The sequence below is a fragment of the Canis lupus genome, chromosome 2 (genome assembly GCF_003254725.2).
Source record: "Canis lupus dingo isolate Sandy chromosome 2, ASM325472v2, whole genome shotgun sequence".
Classification (NCBI taxonomy): Eukaryota; Metazoa; Chordata; class Mammalia; order Carnivora; family Canidae; genus Canis; species Canis lupus.
The window spans coordinates 22,301,662-22,320,602 of record NC_064244.1 but is presented as its reverse complement, the minus strand read 5'-3'; the positions used below and the strand labels follow the sequence as shown (position 1 = coordinate 22,320,602).

Below are 18,941 nucleotides of genomic sequence, written 5' to 3'. Positions count from 1 at the left end.
CTAGAGTTTGTGGTATTTTAGTTTGGGTTGTTTTTTGTTTGTTTGTTTTTTGGGGTGGTTTTGTTGTTGTTGTTGTTGTTTTCTCCTTATTATGAAAAATTTTAAATGCTTGCAAACACAGAAAGAATATATAATGAGCCTCAGTCTTAAATCAGGTTCACTGGAGACCGACTCGGGCTGACACAGGGGTTTGGGTGCAGGTGGTTTTCTGGGGAGAGCAGTCGTGATCAGCTTCTGCAGGAAGTAAAGGAAGCAGGCCAGGCCAGAGGGAGATGCTGAGCTGAAAGTCTCAACAAAAGCCTCAGCAACTCTGGGACATCTGGATGAGCATGGCCCTTAAAGGATCTCTCCTTCCTTGAAACACATGTCTCCTCTTTGTATGTGGGCTATGCCCAGAGAGGGAGGCACAGCCTCAGACGAGCAGTGCTCTTCCACTAAGGGAAATACCTTTGGAGGGACCCAGCCAAGAACCTTCCTCAGCCACCAGTCCCTCATCTGGAGTGGCCTGAAAGAGAGTACTAGGCACCGCCCAACAGTATCTACTCCATTTACCCACCACTCATCTTCCACGATTGTCCACCTTGAATCCATTGTGTCCACCTCCACCCGCTTCTGACCCTTCCAGCCCCATGGTTTGTTTATTTTTTGGTGTGGGTTATTTTTTTGATAATTTATAGATATAATTTATATACCATAAAATCCACTCACCTTAAGTGTACAACTCAATGATTTTTCAGTACATTTCACCAAGTTATGTAACCCTACCCCTCATCTGGCTTTAGAATCTCTTTATCACTCTAACAGCACACTCCCTTTTAAAAAAATTATTCCTGGTATATTTTGAAGCAAGTCACTTCAGTGAAGTTTTAATGCAATTAAGTTCTTAACTGAGGGGATCTCTTGATAGGAAAAAGACAAGACTTACATTTATATGAGTGAGGTGCCATTTACAAGTTATTTAAGGTCACATCATGTAAGACCTTGGGAGATGTAAAGAAGGCTCTTTCCAGAGAGAATGACTGTCCCTCCCTTTAAGTGAGTTATTCCCAGAGGTCATCTAAGAATAACACATCTGACAGACGGCTCTGTGCATTAAAGTTCTAGGGCATTCCTCAAGAGAACTCTTCTATCAGAGACAGGGAACTGTTCAAGTATTAGTGTGTGCAAGACAGCAGGCAGTCAAAGACAGCTTTCTAAAATAGGAAACAGTAGCTCCAGTGAGAAACCACCTTTAGATGGAATCATGAAGAGGAGAAGGAATAGATGTGGAAAAGATGGGAATAAAGTGGTAAAAAGACAAAGGGAGAAAATTCCATTTGTCAAGTGGCCAAGGCAGAAAACAAGGCATTCTCTAGGATTTGTATAAAGCCTTTGTACATGTGTCATCTTGTTGATAAAAGAAAAGTTCTAGAAACCCAAAAGAGAGGATTTTTAAGCTAAAATATAATTCACTACCATAAATTCACCCTTTTAAGGTATAAAATTCAGTGGTTTTTAGTATATTCACTAGATTATGGAAACATCACCACTATATAATTCCAGAAACTTTTTATCACCCCCAAAATAAACTCTGTACCCATTAGTGGTTACCCAGCCTTCCATCTGCAATCCCTCCCCTCACTTCAGCCTTCAACCACTGATCTTTTTTCCATCTCTATGGATTTGCCTATTCTGGACTTTTCATATAAATGGAATCACACAATGTGTACTCATGTCTCATTTCTTTCCCTTAGCATAATATTTTCAATATGTTTGCAGTATTATATAGTATGTACCAGTACTGAATTCCTTTTTATGGCTGAATAATATTCTTATATGAATTATATGGATATACCACATATTGTTAATCCATTCATCAACTGATGGCCATTGGGTTATCTCCACTTTTTGGCTATTATGAGTAATTTTGCTGTGAACTTCATGTACAAGTTTTTATAGGCATCTGTATGTTTACTGCATCCAACCAATGAAATTGCTGGGTCCTATTGTAAGTCTCTGTTTAAATTTTGAGGAACTGCCATACTGTTTTCCCCAGAGGGGTTGCACCATTTTACACTCCCACCAGCAATATGGAAGGATTCCAGTTTAACTACATTCCCACCGACATTTGTCATTTCTGCTTTTTCGTTTTGCTTTGTTTTTAAATTATAGCCATCCCAGGATGCATAAAGTGGAAGGGCACACTTTAAAAGACTCTGACAGTGAAGAAAGGTGAATGCTAGAAACATGAGTTCCGTGTTTGGGGCCCTCAGCTCTGTGTTCGGTGAGGGGGTTTGGTGGCCGCTGGTGTGGAGAACCCTGTCACTTGCAGGACCATGACGATGCCTGTTCTGGCCTCACTCATTAAACAGAGCCTGCTCTATTTTATAACAGCCAGAGTGTCAAAGCTCATGGCTAATTTCAAATAAATGTCCATGTAAACACACGTCCTGAACTAAAACACTAGAAACAGAATGTGCTAAAGAGAATGGGAAAGGTAAATCATTGTGGTCGGTCTCACTGAAGAAAGTGTCCCTGCCCCAGGTGGTTTTTGTAAGTTTTTTAAGTATTGCCATATATGGGGGGGGGGGGGTTTCAAATATAAGGAAGGGTGGTATAAGAACTTTCTTCTAGAAAACTGTGAATTAAGGATAGTGACTTTGTTGAAAGTATGTCCCAGGGCCCCTTTGGCACTTGGACAGCATGTTAGGCTGTAGTTGGCCTTGGAGGGTTTTTGTCATCAAAGGGACATTTAGTATTTGGCTGGGTGCCTACAATTACCTGTAAAAGTAAAAACACAATTTACTGAGTCTTAGATCTGTCTGCTTGAGGCTGAAGTACCTTAGAAGAGCTTGCCAGAAATCGTGGGAGGATTTAGAGTAGTAGATGAATTATTTATAAATATGAATTTCCCATGTTGTACACTCCCATTTCATTATAGAGAAAGTTTTTTGGGGAGGGGGGTCTGTGTTGGGGGCGGGGGGCACGACACAATGGTTTCTGAATAGACAGCTCCTGAAATGACTTCCTCTTTTTGTGTTCTTTGCTGCCTCTTCTGTTCCAGTCTTCTTCATCTCCTCTTCTTTTGCTACATTGTTGTTTCTGCTCTCTGGTTTCTTTTCTAGAGTGGTGACTAGGGTTGCAGAGAAAAGTGTCCTTTCACAGGAGGCAACACCAGGCAAAGCCAGGAGGCCCTGCCATTGAGAACTGTGTGACCGTGGGTGAATCACACTGTAGCCAGGGCCCCCTTTACTCATCAGCAGAACGATGGGCCTAACCAGATGGCCTCAAAGGAACCCACATCTTGGAGGCCAGATATTTTCCTGAATACCGCAAATGATGCCATTAATTGGGGTTGGGGTTGAGCCAAGGAGTTCTAGAAGCTTCAGAAACTTGGAAGCTGAAAGTCCCTGTACTTGTCATGCATTAGTTAAGGCTCCCTAGAAAAACAGAGCCAATAGGGTGTGTGTACACATGATGTTTTATATATTTTATATGAATATAAATATATTTGATGAATATACACACACACACACACACACACACACACACCTATATAAAATACATATAAAGAGTTTATTGTAAGAAACTGGCTTACAATTTTAGAGAGGCTGACAAGTCCCAAGATCTGCCAGGTGAGTCAGCAAGCTGGAGATGCAGGACTGCTGATGATGTGGTTCTCATCCAAAGACCAATAAGCTCAAGACTCAGAAAGACCTGATGTTTTGGCTCAAGTGCAAAGGCAAGGAAAAACAGATGTCTCAGCTTTAAAGCACTCAGGCAGAAGGAGATCCCTCCTCCTCAGCCCTTGTGTTCTATCCAGGCCTTCAACTGATTGGATAGGGCCCACCCACATTGGGGAGAGCAATCTGCTTTACCCAGTCTACCTATTCATATGTTAATCTTGCCCCCAAACCCCCCCCTCACAGACACACACAGAATAGGGCATCCTGTGTTCCCATAGAGTTGAAACACAAAGTTAACCGTATCAGCCCCAGTCAGAGATACAAAGAAGAGAAGCTAAGGAACTATCCTGGTGTCTAGTTTGGCCGGCACTACTCCACTCTTCACCCCTCACAGCTCATTATATTTAAACTTTTCCAGTTGTTATTTATTAAAAACATATATATATTTTTTTAAATGGTTCAAAAGCAAGCGTACTTAGTGTGTCTTTCAGAAAAATCTTGAGTAAGAAATATTTCTGTCAAAGTCCTCTTGTCAAACTGAAGTATGAAGACCCATTCTGTGCTTAGAACATCAGGAAGAAAGAAGGGGAATGATGCATGAAGCTCCTGTGAGGCTAAGGCCTCGGGTGCTAGAGACATGCTTGGTGTTGGAAGAGGGACCAGGTGGGCAGGGCTCAGAGTTCTCCTTTGGCTCAGGTCATGATCCCAGAGTCCTGGGATCAAGCCCCACATCAGGTTCCCTGCTCAGCAGGCCCACGGGGAGTCTGCTTTTCCCTCTCCCTTGTCTATTCCCCAACTTGTGCATGCTGATTCACACTCTCTCAAATAAATAAATAAAATCTTTTTAAAAACAAACAAAAAACTCAAGGAGGGAAGAAAAACATTTTTGGCAAGAGCTTCCTTTTTGGAATCTGAAAAGCCACTGAGAGTTGCTCCAGGCCTCTGGTTTGGGGATCATTGGCAGACCAGAGTGACTCTTCCATCAGTTAGGACAGCAGCTACTTACACAGCCCGTCAGGAGGGGCTCTTCACTGTGCCATGTCCCCAAACTCCGGTTGCCCATGGACATGTTGGGCAAGGCCTGATGTTCCTTAATGGTGATTGATAAAAAACAAAGTTTGGGCTATAGGGATTCAGATTATTTCCATGACTTCTTTTTCTCTATTGATTGTCACTCAAGGGGTTTTTTACACTCTTATTTAATAACCTATGTTTACAGAGAGACCGTTTCATTGTAAAAGTATGAACTAGGGGTCTTATCGGTGACTCATACCATGACCAACAGACTTTGCCCAACAGCCGCTCCTAAGTTTTGTGCACAGCTTCCAGGAGACAGTAATTCTAAATTATCACTCAAATTTCAGGATGGTAATTTTCACAAGGTTGCCGTTCACTCTTTGAGGTTAGTGGCATGCATTCTTTTTTTTTTTTTTTTAAGATTTTATTTATTTATTCATGAGAGACACACAGGGAGAGGCAGAGACATAGGCAGAGGGAGAAGCAGGCTCCTTGCAGAGACTCGATCCCAACGCCTTGGGATCATGACCTGAGCCAAAGGCAGATGCTCAGCCACTGAGCCACCCAGCCACCACAGTGGTGTGCATTCTTAAGGGCCTTGTCAACTTAGAAGAAACCTTTGCCAATTTTTTATATGAAGGCTCATGTTAGACACAAACATAATATGGTTTTAGAGGTTGTTACCTGTTGTCTCTGAACATGTTGTAAGGATCACATTCAATGTCATGTTGCATCTTATTTCCCCTCTATGCTAAGTGGGGAAGGTCAATGTGTGGGTGCTAAAAAGAAAAACAGAAGAAATGCACCAGCAAGCATTACTTAGCCCAATATGGGGACTAGGACACCTAAGAAATATGTTCTAGGAGCTGCTGGCAACATAGCCCTGAGTGGAGGTTTTGTTACATCCTCAACTCGTTGCAGTTTGAGCAGAGTGAAAGAGCAAGTATAGCGGCTGGTTTACCTGGAATGTCTGGCACTTGCTTCGTTTTGTTACCTTCCTCCTAAAAGAGCACATTAATTGAAGAAAACATTTCAGTGGACATATAATGTGTATTCGTACAGTTACAAGGGGGTGCTTTAAAATACTTAGCCGTCAAGATGTACAAATGACCACAATTTCCATGGCTTACCTGCTTTTGTTTTGCAGCCTGTTTGGGTCTCTTTTGTTTGGTGCTCTGTGGCACATTCTTTGGCAATGTGCATGATTGCTAAACAATGCCATGCCCAGCAAGACCCAGACCCCACTCACTATGCATTTCTTGTGCAACATCTTTCTTTATTCAGCAAATAGTTTGTTAGCTTTTTGTCTGTGCAGGTACCATGCTAGGCCCTGGGTAGAAGCAGCAAAAAGGCTGACCTTGCCTCTGCCTACATGGAGTTCACAGTCTGGGATAGGTCGGGGCAGGGTAGGAGGACAGTGCATTACACAGATGAATATACCAATAATTAACTCTAACAGGTGAGTGTTGTGTAGAAATGGAGGCATTAAGAGAATGTATTGGCTGGCAGGGGGGGCACCTAATTTAGTCTGGGGAACAGAAAAGGCTTTTCTGAAGTAGTGACATTCAAGCTACAACCCCAACAATGAGCAGGAATCAGATTCAGAAATTATCTGAGGGTTCAACAGGTACAGAGGTGGCTTGGAGCCAGGGAACCCTGCAGTGGGCAGCTGTGACCATGCCCTTGGTCAGGGCTATTGATAGGAAGTAAACTTGGGAGGTTCACGGACTTAATCAGCAAAAGCATTGAGCATTTTGCAAGCCTAAACAGTAGGCAGGCCATTTTTATTTTGTTTTTGCTCTTTTGAGGGCAGTGTTAGATCTTTCTCCAGTTCCCTAAATACATACGCTCTCCCACACATCTACTGGAAGATTTTTTGGAAGAGACCCCCTTTAGCCAAGAAACACTAGAACTAATATAAATACGTATAATGAACTTCATTAAAACTGGACAGAGAAGAATTTAAAATGAGCACTGGGTGTTATTCTATATGTTGGCAAATTGAACACCAATAAAAAATTTATATAGATATTTCAACCAAAAAAAATTAAAAAATAAAAAATGCAGTTTTTAAGCTTGTAAAATTAGAGCCTTAGCCAGTTGCCTTCAGAGTCTGAATCTCTGAGCATGCATGAAAGTATGCGGTTGCTCTCTATCAGTTTTGAACACAACCCACTACCCAAGATAGACAAAGACGTGCTTACAGCCCAGTGGCAACTCCCTACATGGGAGTTATAATTTATGGACTATCTGTAACTAAGCCATATTCCTAGACCTATTCCAGAGCCATTTCATGCCTCTTCCAGTTGTTATCTGCTCAAGGAATGCAAAGCTGCTCTAATATTAGAAAAATCATAACAGAACAATGTGTTGCCAAGTAAAATCTTTCTAATTGAGACTAATTCTGGAAAGCCAGTGTGTAATGGTTCTTTGCAGAACTTTTCCCAAAATTGTATTTAAAACGTTCAAGATTGTTTGTTCATACAAAGCGCTTGCTGTGCGTGTTCTTTCAGAAGGTCACTATGTGGGGCTGTGGCATGTTTAACGTAGAACATTTCAGGAAATAGGCCATACTAGGTTGATAGCATTCTGACCACCACCACCCCCCTTAAATCCTCATTATTAAGGTTATAGAAAGAAAGATAAAAAAAATAACTAATTAATGCAGACGAAGTCACAATACAAAACTGTGAGATTATGTAATAAGGCTGAAATTTTCACAAATCTCCATCCTAATCAAGGACATGGATATTTTCCAAAATCCCCTTTATGTCTGTGGGGAGCAGAGAAATGCAGGGGCTCTCCTGTCCAGAGAACCAAAAACTCTGTGCCACCTTCCTCTGGGGGCAGTTCTGTTCCTAGCAGCCCTCTCGCAGATGCCTTGTCAGTGGTTTGCACCTGCCCAAGGTCCTCAGTGGGAGGAGAGAAGGCATGGACTTTCACAGAACAGTGAGGAATGCCGGGAGTCTACCTAGGGACTTCCCTTGCCTTCATTTGCTTTAATTCTTAAAGCAAATATAATTACCCCTTTTACAGAGGAGAAAAGTGAGACTCAGAGAGCTCAGTCCTGGGTACCCATTTCTTCTCTGTGTCCTCAGACATCTCCAGTCCCACAGTCTAGATGCAGTCTCATATGTCAGTGACTCCCAGCTCTCTGCCTCCTGTTCTGGGCTTCGTCTTGCCCAGTACAATGGATGTTTCTCTATCCTCATGATGCTTGACCTCTCAGACCCTCCTTGATTTCCATGGTACCACAGTCTCCTCTTTTGCTTCCTACCTCTGGTCCTTTGCTGGCTCTTCTTTTTTTTTTTTTTTATGGAGGTAGAAGATGATTTTAATTTTTTTTAATTTTTATTTATTTATGATAGTCACAGAGAGAGAAAGAGAGAGAGGCAGAGACATAGGCAGAGGGAGAAGCAGGCTCCATGCACCGGAAGCCCGATGTGGGATTTGATCCCAGGTCTTCAGGATCGCGCCCTGGGCCAAAGGCAGGCGCCAAACTGCTGCGCCACCCAGGGATCCCTGCTGGCTCTTCTTTATCTGTGTATTGGCATTCCCAGGAGTCAGGCATCTTTCTTTTCTTTTTTTTTAAGATTATATTTATTTATTCATGAGAGACCCAGATTGAGAGACAGGCAGAGACACCAGGCAGAGGGAGAAGCAGGCTCCATGCAGGGAGCCTGACGTGGGACTCGATCCTCGGTCTCCAGGATAACACCCTGGGCTAAAGGCAGGTGCTAAACCGCTGAGCCACCCGGGCTACCCCCAGACGTCTTTCTCTTATTCAGCTGCACTCTCTCAGTGGTCAATCACGTCTAGCTTCTTGGCTCTGGGGACCACCTCCATGTGGATGACTTGCTAATTTTAAACATTAGCCCTGATCTTGTCCTTGAACTTCAGACTTCTACCCACGGCTGTTGCTTGATATCTTCATCCAAAAGGCACCTCAGATTTCACATATCCTACCCAAGGCTCTAGGTCTGAGCTATCCAATGTGGTAGGGCCATGTGGCTGCTTACATTAATTAAAGTGCTAGCATATTTCAAATGCACAACAGCCTCCTGTAGCTCGTGGCTGCCAGATTGGACATTGTAGGTAGAGAACATTCCATTGTTATAGGAAGTTCAGTGCTGCCTCAGCTGTTTTTACCCTTCCAAATCTGTTCTTGCACCAAGATCCCTATTTCAAATAATGGCACTACCCCCAGGTGTTTTTCAATTAAAAAATCAGGAGGCATCCTTGATTCTTCTCCTTCCTGCATGCCCATGTCAACCCCATCAGTGAATCTTGCCTACTGTGTCTCCAAAACATACCCCACGGGTGTCCACCTCGATTTCCAGTGTTCCCCAGGCTGAGCCACTCTCCTCTCTCACCTGGAAGGCTGCAGTAACTCCTCGGTGATCTGCCTGCTTCCACTCTTGCCTCTACAACCCATTCTCCACAGAGCAGCCAGCGTGATCATTAAAAACAAAAAAATGATTTCACCTGTCCCTCAACTGAAATCCTCCTAATGATTTCTTACCAAACAGAATAAACACACCACAGTTGGAACATTAGTTTGCATGATGCCCTAGTCCATTTGGGCTGCCAGTACAAAGTGCCATAGACAGGTGGCTTGTAAACAACAGAAATTTATGTCTCACAGTCTCTGGAGCCTGGAAGTCCCAGATCAGAGTGCCAGCACAGCCAGGTGCTAGTGAAAGCCCCATTCTAGGTTGTAGATTGCCAACTTCTTGTTGGATCCTTGTCTGGCAAAAATAGGGCAAGCTAGCCCTCTGGGGTGTCTCATAAGGGTACTAATCCCATTGGTGTGGGCTCTGCCCTCATGGCCTATTACCTCCCACAGACCCCACCCCCAAGTACCATCCCATTGGGGATTAGGTTTCAACATTTGAATCAATGGGCAGCTCACAAACATTCAATCTGTAACAAGCGGCTCCATGTGATCTGGGCCTTCCATTCTACCCATTGCCCAGCAGATTCCACTCACTGCTGAAGTTCTTTCTGGTCCCCAAATTCTGTAAGACCTTTGCTGTCCTGAGGATCTTAGGATTGGCTTACCCAGACACTCTTCCCCTCCATGGACACTTGGCTGGCTCTTCCCTGTCGTCTAGAGGGGCCCATCCTGGAGCCCACTCAAGTGGTGACACCATGCAGCTTGTTTCAGTTCTCTGCACAGCATTTTGGACTCTCTGAGTGGTTTACATTTCTTCATTTGTTGATTTATGTCTTTTCTTTTTCTGCATTTCCCACTGGAATACAACAGTTATAGATACTGGGGATTCAATAAGAATGAGATATGCTTTGCCCCCTTGGAATACCAAAAACTAAAAATAATTTGTAATTATCTTTTTTTTTTTTGAAACGTGAGCAGGTGTTTGGACTTAGAACAGATGAGTTATTTTCTCTTGAAAACTTGAACATGCTAATAATTTCTCAACAAATCATTTGGCCCTTTTCTCATGAGTAATACAAAAGTAGAATTTCTTTATGAGGGACTCAGCAAGCAAGTTTCCCATACAAAATTAAAATGCCTTAGTTGTTTCTTATCCATGGTTTTGACTATTACCACACTTTCCCTGGCCCTCCTTGAGGGGCAGCCAGCTGGGAACCGAAGGGGCGTAGTTGGAAACCGGGAGAGAAGACAATTCCAAGGAATCCCTGAGGCCCCACGGAATGCAATGGAAGTTGCTGCCTGGGTGGGTGGAAAATTAGTGTGCACTGCAGAGCTGGCCAGCGTGGATTTGGAGGAATGGGTTTGCTCTTGTGAGCACTTCTGAGGGTGGCAGGAAGGCTACAGGACCGGGAATCTGAAATCAGTAGGCCTCCAGGATGGCAATGGCAGACTTTCGTTAGAAGACAGCGTGACCCCTGCCTTTGGGAATCGTCTTTCTGTTAGCATTGTGCTGGACTCTGGAGGCAAAAGGGAAGTTAGGAACTGTCCTGCAGGCAGCGTCCTCTCCTCACTGATGTCTCCCCTCCGCGATGTCCTGTGATACTGAGCTGGGGTCATGGCTTGGCAAGTCCTTGCTTGCTAGTAGTCTGAATTGTCAACTTGGGCTTCTTTAGTAGCTCCCCAAATACAGGCTAGCGCTGCCTGCCAAGTGCTGGGCTTATAAAAGGCATGCAGTCAACACTTCTTTCACTGACTATACTTCCCTAAGGATATTCAGTTCACCAAAAGACTCCTTTCATGACAATTCAAATTACTGGTGTCAGCCTACCCCCCGCACTTTTTGTCTACTTGACTAAATATCAGTCCCCTTTAAGACAGCTAAGACTCATCTTCTCCTGCAGGGCAGGAGACCCTCCTCGGTGTCTTTCTGGGATTTTCCAAAGCGCCTTCATCGGCCTCACCCCCACCCCCCAACACCAGAACGCCAGAAGTTAAACTGGTCTATCTGGTCCATGAGGTGGAGAGGCATGCCTTTGCGTTTTGGAATCTTCTGAACAGCTTGAGCCAGGAAGATATTGTGAAACTGAATTCTAAGAAAAAAAGATATTTTTATTATTAAAGTAGGATTTGTCAAGGGAGGAAACATGGAGGCTAGAGGTTGCATGAAATAAACCCTTAATCCTTCCAGAGCGGGCGAGACAGTCCCCTCGGGAGCAGGGGGTGTGGGTGCCAAAGCCAAGGGAAGCTGTGAGGATTAAGAGCACAGGCCCGGGAGCTGGGGAGCTGGGCGACTGCCCTGCGTGGGAGGAGGGAAATCCCGAGGACCGCCGAGTTGGGACTTCATTGAGGAAAGGACTGAGAGGATGGGCCCTTTCTTTCTCCAGGCTGGCTGAAAAAATACACACCTCTGCCATCTGGGCCTTGGGGTCTCATGGATGAAACATGCCTCGCTTGTAGCCTCTCTGATTCACATCTTGCACATTTCAAGAGGACCTTCCTCTTAGGATGAAATGTGAATGGGGGAGATGGTTCTGGGAAAACACATGTGTAACCAGCCTTGCTCTGGGGCACAGAGAGGCCACCTTGCTCCGTAGGCGGGTCTCTGGCTCTTTTCCATTATCACCCCCTAGTTGGGTGATGGTCTTTGTGAGTTTCAAGGCATATTTGCTATAGCATTGCTTTTTTTTTTTTTTTTTTTTTATTATCTCAGCATGACTGTTTATATTTCTCAGAGTGCTCTCTAAAATTAACAGCACAGCCCTATACTGCTTGGCTTTTTAGGGAGATACAAAGTCTTCCTTGACCCCTGTCTGTGGGTCCTTGGCTGGCTCTTAGGGTCAAACTGACAAAGACACATTAAACGGGAAGAAACTAGACACATGTTAATGAAGTTTGGCAGTTACTTGGGATCCTTGCCCAGAGAATGAAGACCTGGGGGAGTGATCAGAGCTGGAAGCTTTTATACCTTTTACACAAACAATAAATTTGTGAAGAATTGACAACACAGAGGGGTTTGGGCCGGTGATAGTAAATGGTGAGGAGACTAGAGAGATAAAAGATTAGTTGAAGGAGGTTTGTTTGCACATTCCTCTGGTGCAGTCTGTGGGCTGATAGAGTCTGTCTCCAGGAAAAGGAGAACTCATTTCTTGCCTTTAGACAAAAGAGGGAGACTTTTTTTCTTGCATTCACTGCTTCTTAATTGCTTGGAACTCAAAATAAATTTTATGTCAAGGAGACATATTTTGGGGTGACATATTCTGGTTTCCTGCCGCCTTCTTCATATTTTATTATACCTAACTCCTAGAGGAACAGGTTTTTGGAGCCCACTTTTCAGCATTAGCCACAAGTACTGTCTCTTTTTTTTTTTAAGATTTTATTTATTTATTCATGAAAGACAGAGAGAGAGAAAGAAAGAGACAGAGACATAGGCCGAGGCAGAAGCAGGCTCCATGCAGGGAGCCTGATGCCGGACTCGATCCCAGGACCCCAGGATCATGACCTGAGCCAAAGGCAGATGCTCAACCACTGAGCCACCAGGTACAGCCACTCAAGTGCTGTCTTTTAATGAATGTGTAGATATTGTTATAAGATTTTTAAAAACATTTTAAGTTATAATTAACAGTGACTTTTAAAACAACGGTATAACACCTATGGAAACCTCATGGAGAAGTTCAAGTGCGTGTAAAGAATGGCTCGGTGTACCCAGTACTAACAGTGGGTGCATGGTACACTGACTAGGGTATGTTGCAGTGTGCCGTGGTGAAATCAGAACTTGATCCAACAACTTTAACATTATGTTTCTTGACAATGATTTTTTTCATTTGAAGATATTTGCACTACTTAAAATTTTACAAATAAACTGAAATTTGGTTGAGATTGTGACATCGAACCATTTCATATTTGCGGATATAAAATTCACGTGCAGTGATAGCAGTAAAATGTAATAGACACAGAAGATAAGAAACTGAGCAAACCCAAGGTCGATGCAAAGACAGGTTGTTCTAAATGAATGTCAAATGAGAAGAGTAGAGAATTTTTGCACGATCTCTGTCCTCTCCCTTAATTTTTAATAGCCAGTTTCTTTCTTTTTTTAAGATTTTATTTTTAAAAATTTATTTGAGGTGGGGGAAGGGACAGAGGAAGAGAAAATCTGAAGTGAAGTGGACTCTGTGCTGAGCACTGAGTCCTGAGCCCATGACTGCGAAATCACAACCTGAACTGAAGCCAAGAGTCGGATGTGTAACCAACTGAGCCACCCAGGAGTCCCAATAGCCAGTTTCTTTCTATGTCCACATTCCCCTAATGAACCTCTCTCCCATAACCACCATTAGTTAATTTTATTTGTTGATCTGTCATGATGATTCTACTCCTTTTCCCCAATCACCTGACCCCTGACCCTTCTAACTTCCTTCTGATGCTTGAGGTGCTCCCATTGGGGAACTCCATTTCTAACGTGGAGCTATAAACCATGCACTTGGGAAATTTGCTGTAGAAAGGGTATTGAAAAAAAAAAAAGAAAGGGTATTGATTAAAGAAAGCAGCCAGTCAGTCAGCTCAGCAGCCAACCAACCGACCTAACTCCTGATCTGCGGGCTTAAAAATGAGATACACCCCTCACCACGATTCTAAACTTATTTCCCCATTAGTGATTCTAGGATTCTGGTTGTTCACAAATGGTTTTCAAAAGAAGTAGGTGTCTTAGCTCAGGTTGCCACAACAGAATACCAGAAACGGGGCAGCTTAAATGACAGACATTTATTTCTCACCATTCGGGAATCTGGCATATCCAAAACCAAGGTGCCAACTGATGTGATTCCTTTTAAGGCCTCTTCCTGACTTACAGATGGCTTCTCCTCAATGTGTCCTCACATGGCATGGAGGAGATGGGGAGGGAGAGGAGAGAACTGGACTGGACTCAATGGTTTCTCTTTGTATAAGGACACTAATCCCGCCAGAGGGCCCCACTTTCACGAACTCATCTCAACCTAAATACCAAAGGTTGAGGCAAAGGTCCCATCTCCAAATGCCATCACCCTGGGGGTTCGGGCTTCAACATGAGTATGGGAGGGAGCACAAACATGTAGTACGTAACAGTAGCCATTTGGAATGTATGCTTAAGGAGATTTTTGAAAAATATATGGTGATTTGCAAATTTTAAGGCATTTTTATGAGTATTATTATGGGGGTTTTTTTTGGTGAGTTTTTAGACTTCTCTGTGCCTTGGTTTCTAAGGAAACCATATACTTTCTGAACACTGTTCGGAAGAATAAAGCCTTGGTGTGATTTGAAATTTCAGAAGTGAAATAAATGTGCAGAGCATTGAGACTGTGACAGAACATGGTACAGTGTCTTACACTTCGACTCTGTTGCTTCAATTCTTTTTTTTTTTTAAGATTTTATTTATTTATTTGACTGAGAAAGAGAGAGAAAGAGAGAGGGCACAAGCAGAGGGAGTGGCAGACAGAGCAAAAGGGAGAAGCAGGCTCTCCATCAAGCAGGGACCTCACGTAGAGCTTGATCCTAGGACCATGGGGGTCATGACCTGAGCCAAGGGCAGATGTTTAACTGAGCCACCCAGGAGCCCCTGATGCTTCAATTCTTACTGCACTGATGCCCAATCAGAGTGCAGATGTTCTATTAATACCTAATATATTACATAGGAGAAAGGAGGACTTGGAGAGAATGGGAAGCAGGAAAGATCAGTTGTGAAGGAGGGAGAGAATCTGGCAAAGGGGGGTCACTTCAGCTGAAGTGAGCACACGCAGGGTCACCCTAGCCTTGGCAGCAGGGCATGCTCCATAGTACACCCTCAAGGTCTGCAGAGCTCTTCCACTGAAACTCATTGCAAGAAGGGTCTAGAAACATGAAGACTGGTGAGAGCTTGATGTTGAGCTGCTGAGAGGGGATGTCTTGGGATTTTGGTGTACATAAGGATGGGCCATTTAGACAATCTGGTCATCAAAAGGTGTAGTTTCTCCTTGATGTTTCCATTTCTTTTCACTCTCTGAATTACTTCTTATTTCTTCAGAGCGTCTTTCCTTTTCTTGTCTTGATTGTTCAGTTTGCTTGGGAAACAAGACATTATCCAAGCACAACATCGCTTAGAATGACTCTCGGTAATGGGAGAAACTCAAACACCTTGGCGTTTTATAGCCACAATTGGTTTTCTTTATTGGTTTTTTTTAAAAGGAGGGTTTTGATGGATCAGATATTGCACATTAATTGCTGTGACTTGCAGAAAATGAATCAGAGCCCCGAGTGTGTTTGTGTGTGTGTGTGTTACTGCCAGGGCATGTCTTTTACTATATCTATTACAGCTGTAAAAGTTGTTTGTGAAACTGCTTTAAGATTTTAGTGTCTCAAATAAATCGTCTTCATTTTGGTCTTGGAAATTGTTTTTTTTTATGCAAGAGAATAATGTTAATATATCCCTCAAAGCTAATTTCCAAGATGGCTTAATTATCTGAACGAAGCACTGTTTTTCTTCGAGAAGTATAAATTCTACAAATTTGAAGACTAAGGGTTGAATTGTTCCTAGGCAGAATTGTACAGCTCTGTTACTTTGTTCAACTCAGAGCAGCACCAAATATCGGAGCTGAAAGGGGCTAGAGGGCCTGTCCACCAGGGCTTTTTGACCTTTGCCAACCTAGGCAATAAATATAATAAATACCAAGAAAATATCTAGTGCAGTATGAAATTCAAGCAAATTAAAATTTAACATTGTCACCAAAAACAGTGAAAACAGTGTAATGGGGTGTCATTCTTTCTTTTTTTGTAAATTGCAATTGGCTTTCAGGTTCTCATGCCTCAGAGGGTGTGCCCCTACCTTCTGTTGGTTATAGTTGACTAGATTAATCCCCTTATTTTACAGATAAAAAACTGGGGTCCAGAGATTCAAGGAATGCCCGTGCCCCCACCATGTTAGGGGCAGAACTTGGTCAAGAACCCAAACATCATGTTGGCTATTCTTTGCCCACAGCGCTGCTCCTCCCATGCTCTCTACCCCTCCAGACCTTGAAGACCTTGAAGACCTTGCAGACCTCGCTTATGCAGAAGAAGCATCCTATCCATCATCTCCTTATATCTTATGATGCTAATATTCTGGAAAGTTGTTCTGACTTTACATTGTCATAGCGGGATGGAAGCAAAGGCCAGAGGAGACTTCTCAAGCCTGGCTAGTCCATGAGTCCTGGTTTATTTTTATTCCCTTCATTTCATTCCAGATAATTATACCATCATGACACAGAAACACTTCCCTGGCATAGTGTCTGTGGAAAAGATGGGGCAAAACTTAAATCTGAAAATGAATTTATTTTGGAGATAAAATTTGGTTCTTTTGTCAGACTGAAATCTCTTATTGATGGCTTCCCCTGAACAATTCCACAGGTCCTCTCAAATTTCTTATTTGTTCTTTTTTTTAAAAATAGTGTATCCGGTGGAGAGCTATTTGATCGGATAGTGGAGAAAGGATTTTACACAGAGAAAGATGCCAGCACTCTGATCCGCCAGGTCTTGGATGCTGTCTACTATCTCCACAGAATGGGCATTGTCCACAGGGACCTCAAGGTAAGGCCGTCACTTAGCAACATCCTCCTACCACTCTCCCACCCACAATGCACCTGTCCTAGAGGATCAACCCCAGAAGACGGATGAGGTTGCCTGGATGGATATATGGCTGGCATGAATGGGGGCATCTGTGTACTGTTAGTTGTCAGGGCCTTTGGGACCCAAAGAAAGATTAAGATCAATAGGGCCAGCCATTATTTGGGAGATTTTATAATCACGTGCAGCCAAAGGGCCACAGGGAGGTAGGTTGTGTATTGCTTTCAGCCTACCTGAAAGGTAGTTTTGTTCAGGATATATTGGCCACGAAAAGCCTTCTCCCAGCGCAATTCTACACAGCCTTCCCACAGGTCCAACCCCATTTCAGCACCACACTGCATGAAAGAAATGGAACAAGTCTATAGAAGGCATGACAGAAGAGGAAAAATGGAAGGTTATGCAGAAAGAAAGAAATGCCCTACAATCGCAGCCTTCCCCCAGTGTCCTGTTGGTTATAATCTGATCTTTTCTTGATGAAGACTTGGCATACTGACCCTTCACCCAATAGCACTAACGGATCGGAGCCTTCATTGGGCAGCTTGGCATCCCTTCCTGGTCAGTATAGATACCGAAGGGTAGATATCAATCATATGCTACCAAGTGCAGGTGGTGAACATACTGGTTGGAGGAACAGTAACAAGCAACATTGTTAACCCAAGGCTGTAATGTGGCTTCATGCTACAGTGGCCACAGGTATAGACCCCAGAGCTCACTGCACCAGTCAGGGCAGAAGCTTCACCCCAGCCCACATACCTGCCACTCACATCATAAACACAGGGATTATATCGTACTGGAGCCATGCTCTGCATGACTATGTGAAGTCTAAACCGATGTAAAGAACAAACCATAAGCATTTTTTTTAAGATTTTATTTGTCTATTCATGAGAGACACAGAGAGAGAGAGGCAAAGACACAGGCAGAGGGAGAAGCAGGCTCCATGCAGGGAGCCCGATGTGGGACTCGATCTCCGGTCTCCAGGACCACACCCTGGGCTGAAGGCAGCACTAAACCACTGAGCCACGCAGGCTGCCCACCGTAAGCATTTTTTAAAACAGAATTTCAGCATCTGCCCATTTTTAAATACTGGGTGTGAATAAACAATATAGCTTTTCTTTTCATAAGGTCTCACTCGAAGTTCTTTCCTCTTCTTCCCAGTGGCATTTTCCAGGAGCTGGGGTAGTAGCTTCCAAATGTTAGCCTACATAGAATTGTCTGGAGCACTTGTGCAATCAGGCTGGCCCTAGCCCAGAGGTTCGGAATCTGTAGGTCTGCCGCGGGGCCCAGGAACTCACATTTCTAAGGGGTTTACAGGTGATGCTGGTGTTACCCTGGGAATATTCTTGGAGAACTGCTGGACAAGGGTATTTGGAAATGTTGATGGAGTCCTTACAGCCTTTGCCCCTGGCAGGCTTCTTGACAGCTAAAATGGGCTGTGAGCATTAATCTTCAGAACCTCGAGGCCCTTTCAAGTGCTAAGCCCACTTAGCCTCTCTCTGCCAGGCAGCAGTGCCCTCACCAAAGGCCGATTCCCTGCTTCCAGAACAGAGGAGGCAGGCAGCTCTCTGAACAAGTTAGTGTGGGAACTGACCATGGGGGTGTGACGTGGTAGGCTGGGTTGTTTGTACTTCATAGAAATCATTCCTACGCAGATACCATTTCCTAGAGGGGCACTGTTTATTCCCCTTTCAAAAGGCAAATGGGCTGCACAAGAGAGACTGCTTTTTATGCCCACATAGCACTTTTAGAGAAGCACTTGCAGCTCCCAGCCTCTGCAACTGTGAGACTACCAGGCTTATCGTTGTGGAAAGAACAGTGCCACGTTGGGATCTCTTGTCACTGCTTTTCAGAGTCACAGAGGAATTTGATCTACGTGGCAGCAATTGGGATTGAGTTATTAAATTTTCATAAACATCTTAGAAAATGAAAACAAACTAGATGATCCAGGTCAGAGCAATAGAGAACATGATCAGGTTCATTGAAGATTAGGGCACCATCTGGGATACCGTGGCACCCTCACATGCAAATATACCCCCTCCGTCCTCCAGAAAGGTGGTCTTGTGTCTTCTTGCCCCAGGGGCCTACTGGAGACAATCAGTTGCCCTTTTATCTTTCTCTGTGTTTCTCTCTTTAAAAGATTTTATATTTATTTGAGAGAGAGAGCATGAGTGCAGAGAGGGGCAGGAAGGCAGAAAGAAGCAGACTCCCCGCTGAGCAGGAGCCCTACATGGGGCTTGATCCCGGGACCTTGGGATCATGACCCG

At 43.8% G+C, this 18,941-nt stretch overlaps 1 protein-coding gene across 3 annotated transcripts in view; it reads left to right on the top strand.

Moving 5' to 3' along the window:
- CAMK1D (calcium/calmodulin dependent protein kinase ID) overlaps positions 1 to 18,941 on the top strand; it is a 431,996-nt gene that overhangs the window by 348,230 nt on the left and 64,825 nt on the right. For all 3 annotated transcript variants that reach the window (XM_025445547.3, XM_025445546.3, XM_035713757.2), the window contains one exon: positions 16,506 to 16,644. In XM_025445547.3, the coding sequence (XP_025301332.1) occupies positions 16,506 to 16,644 (139 nt within the window). The remainder of the gene's footprint in view (positions 1 to 16,505; positions 16,645 to 18,941) is intronic.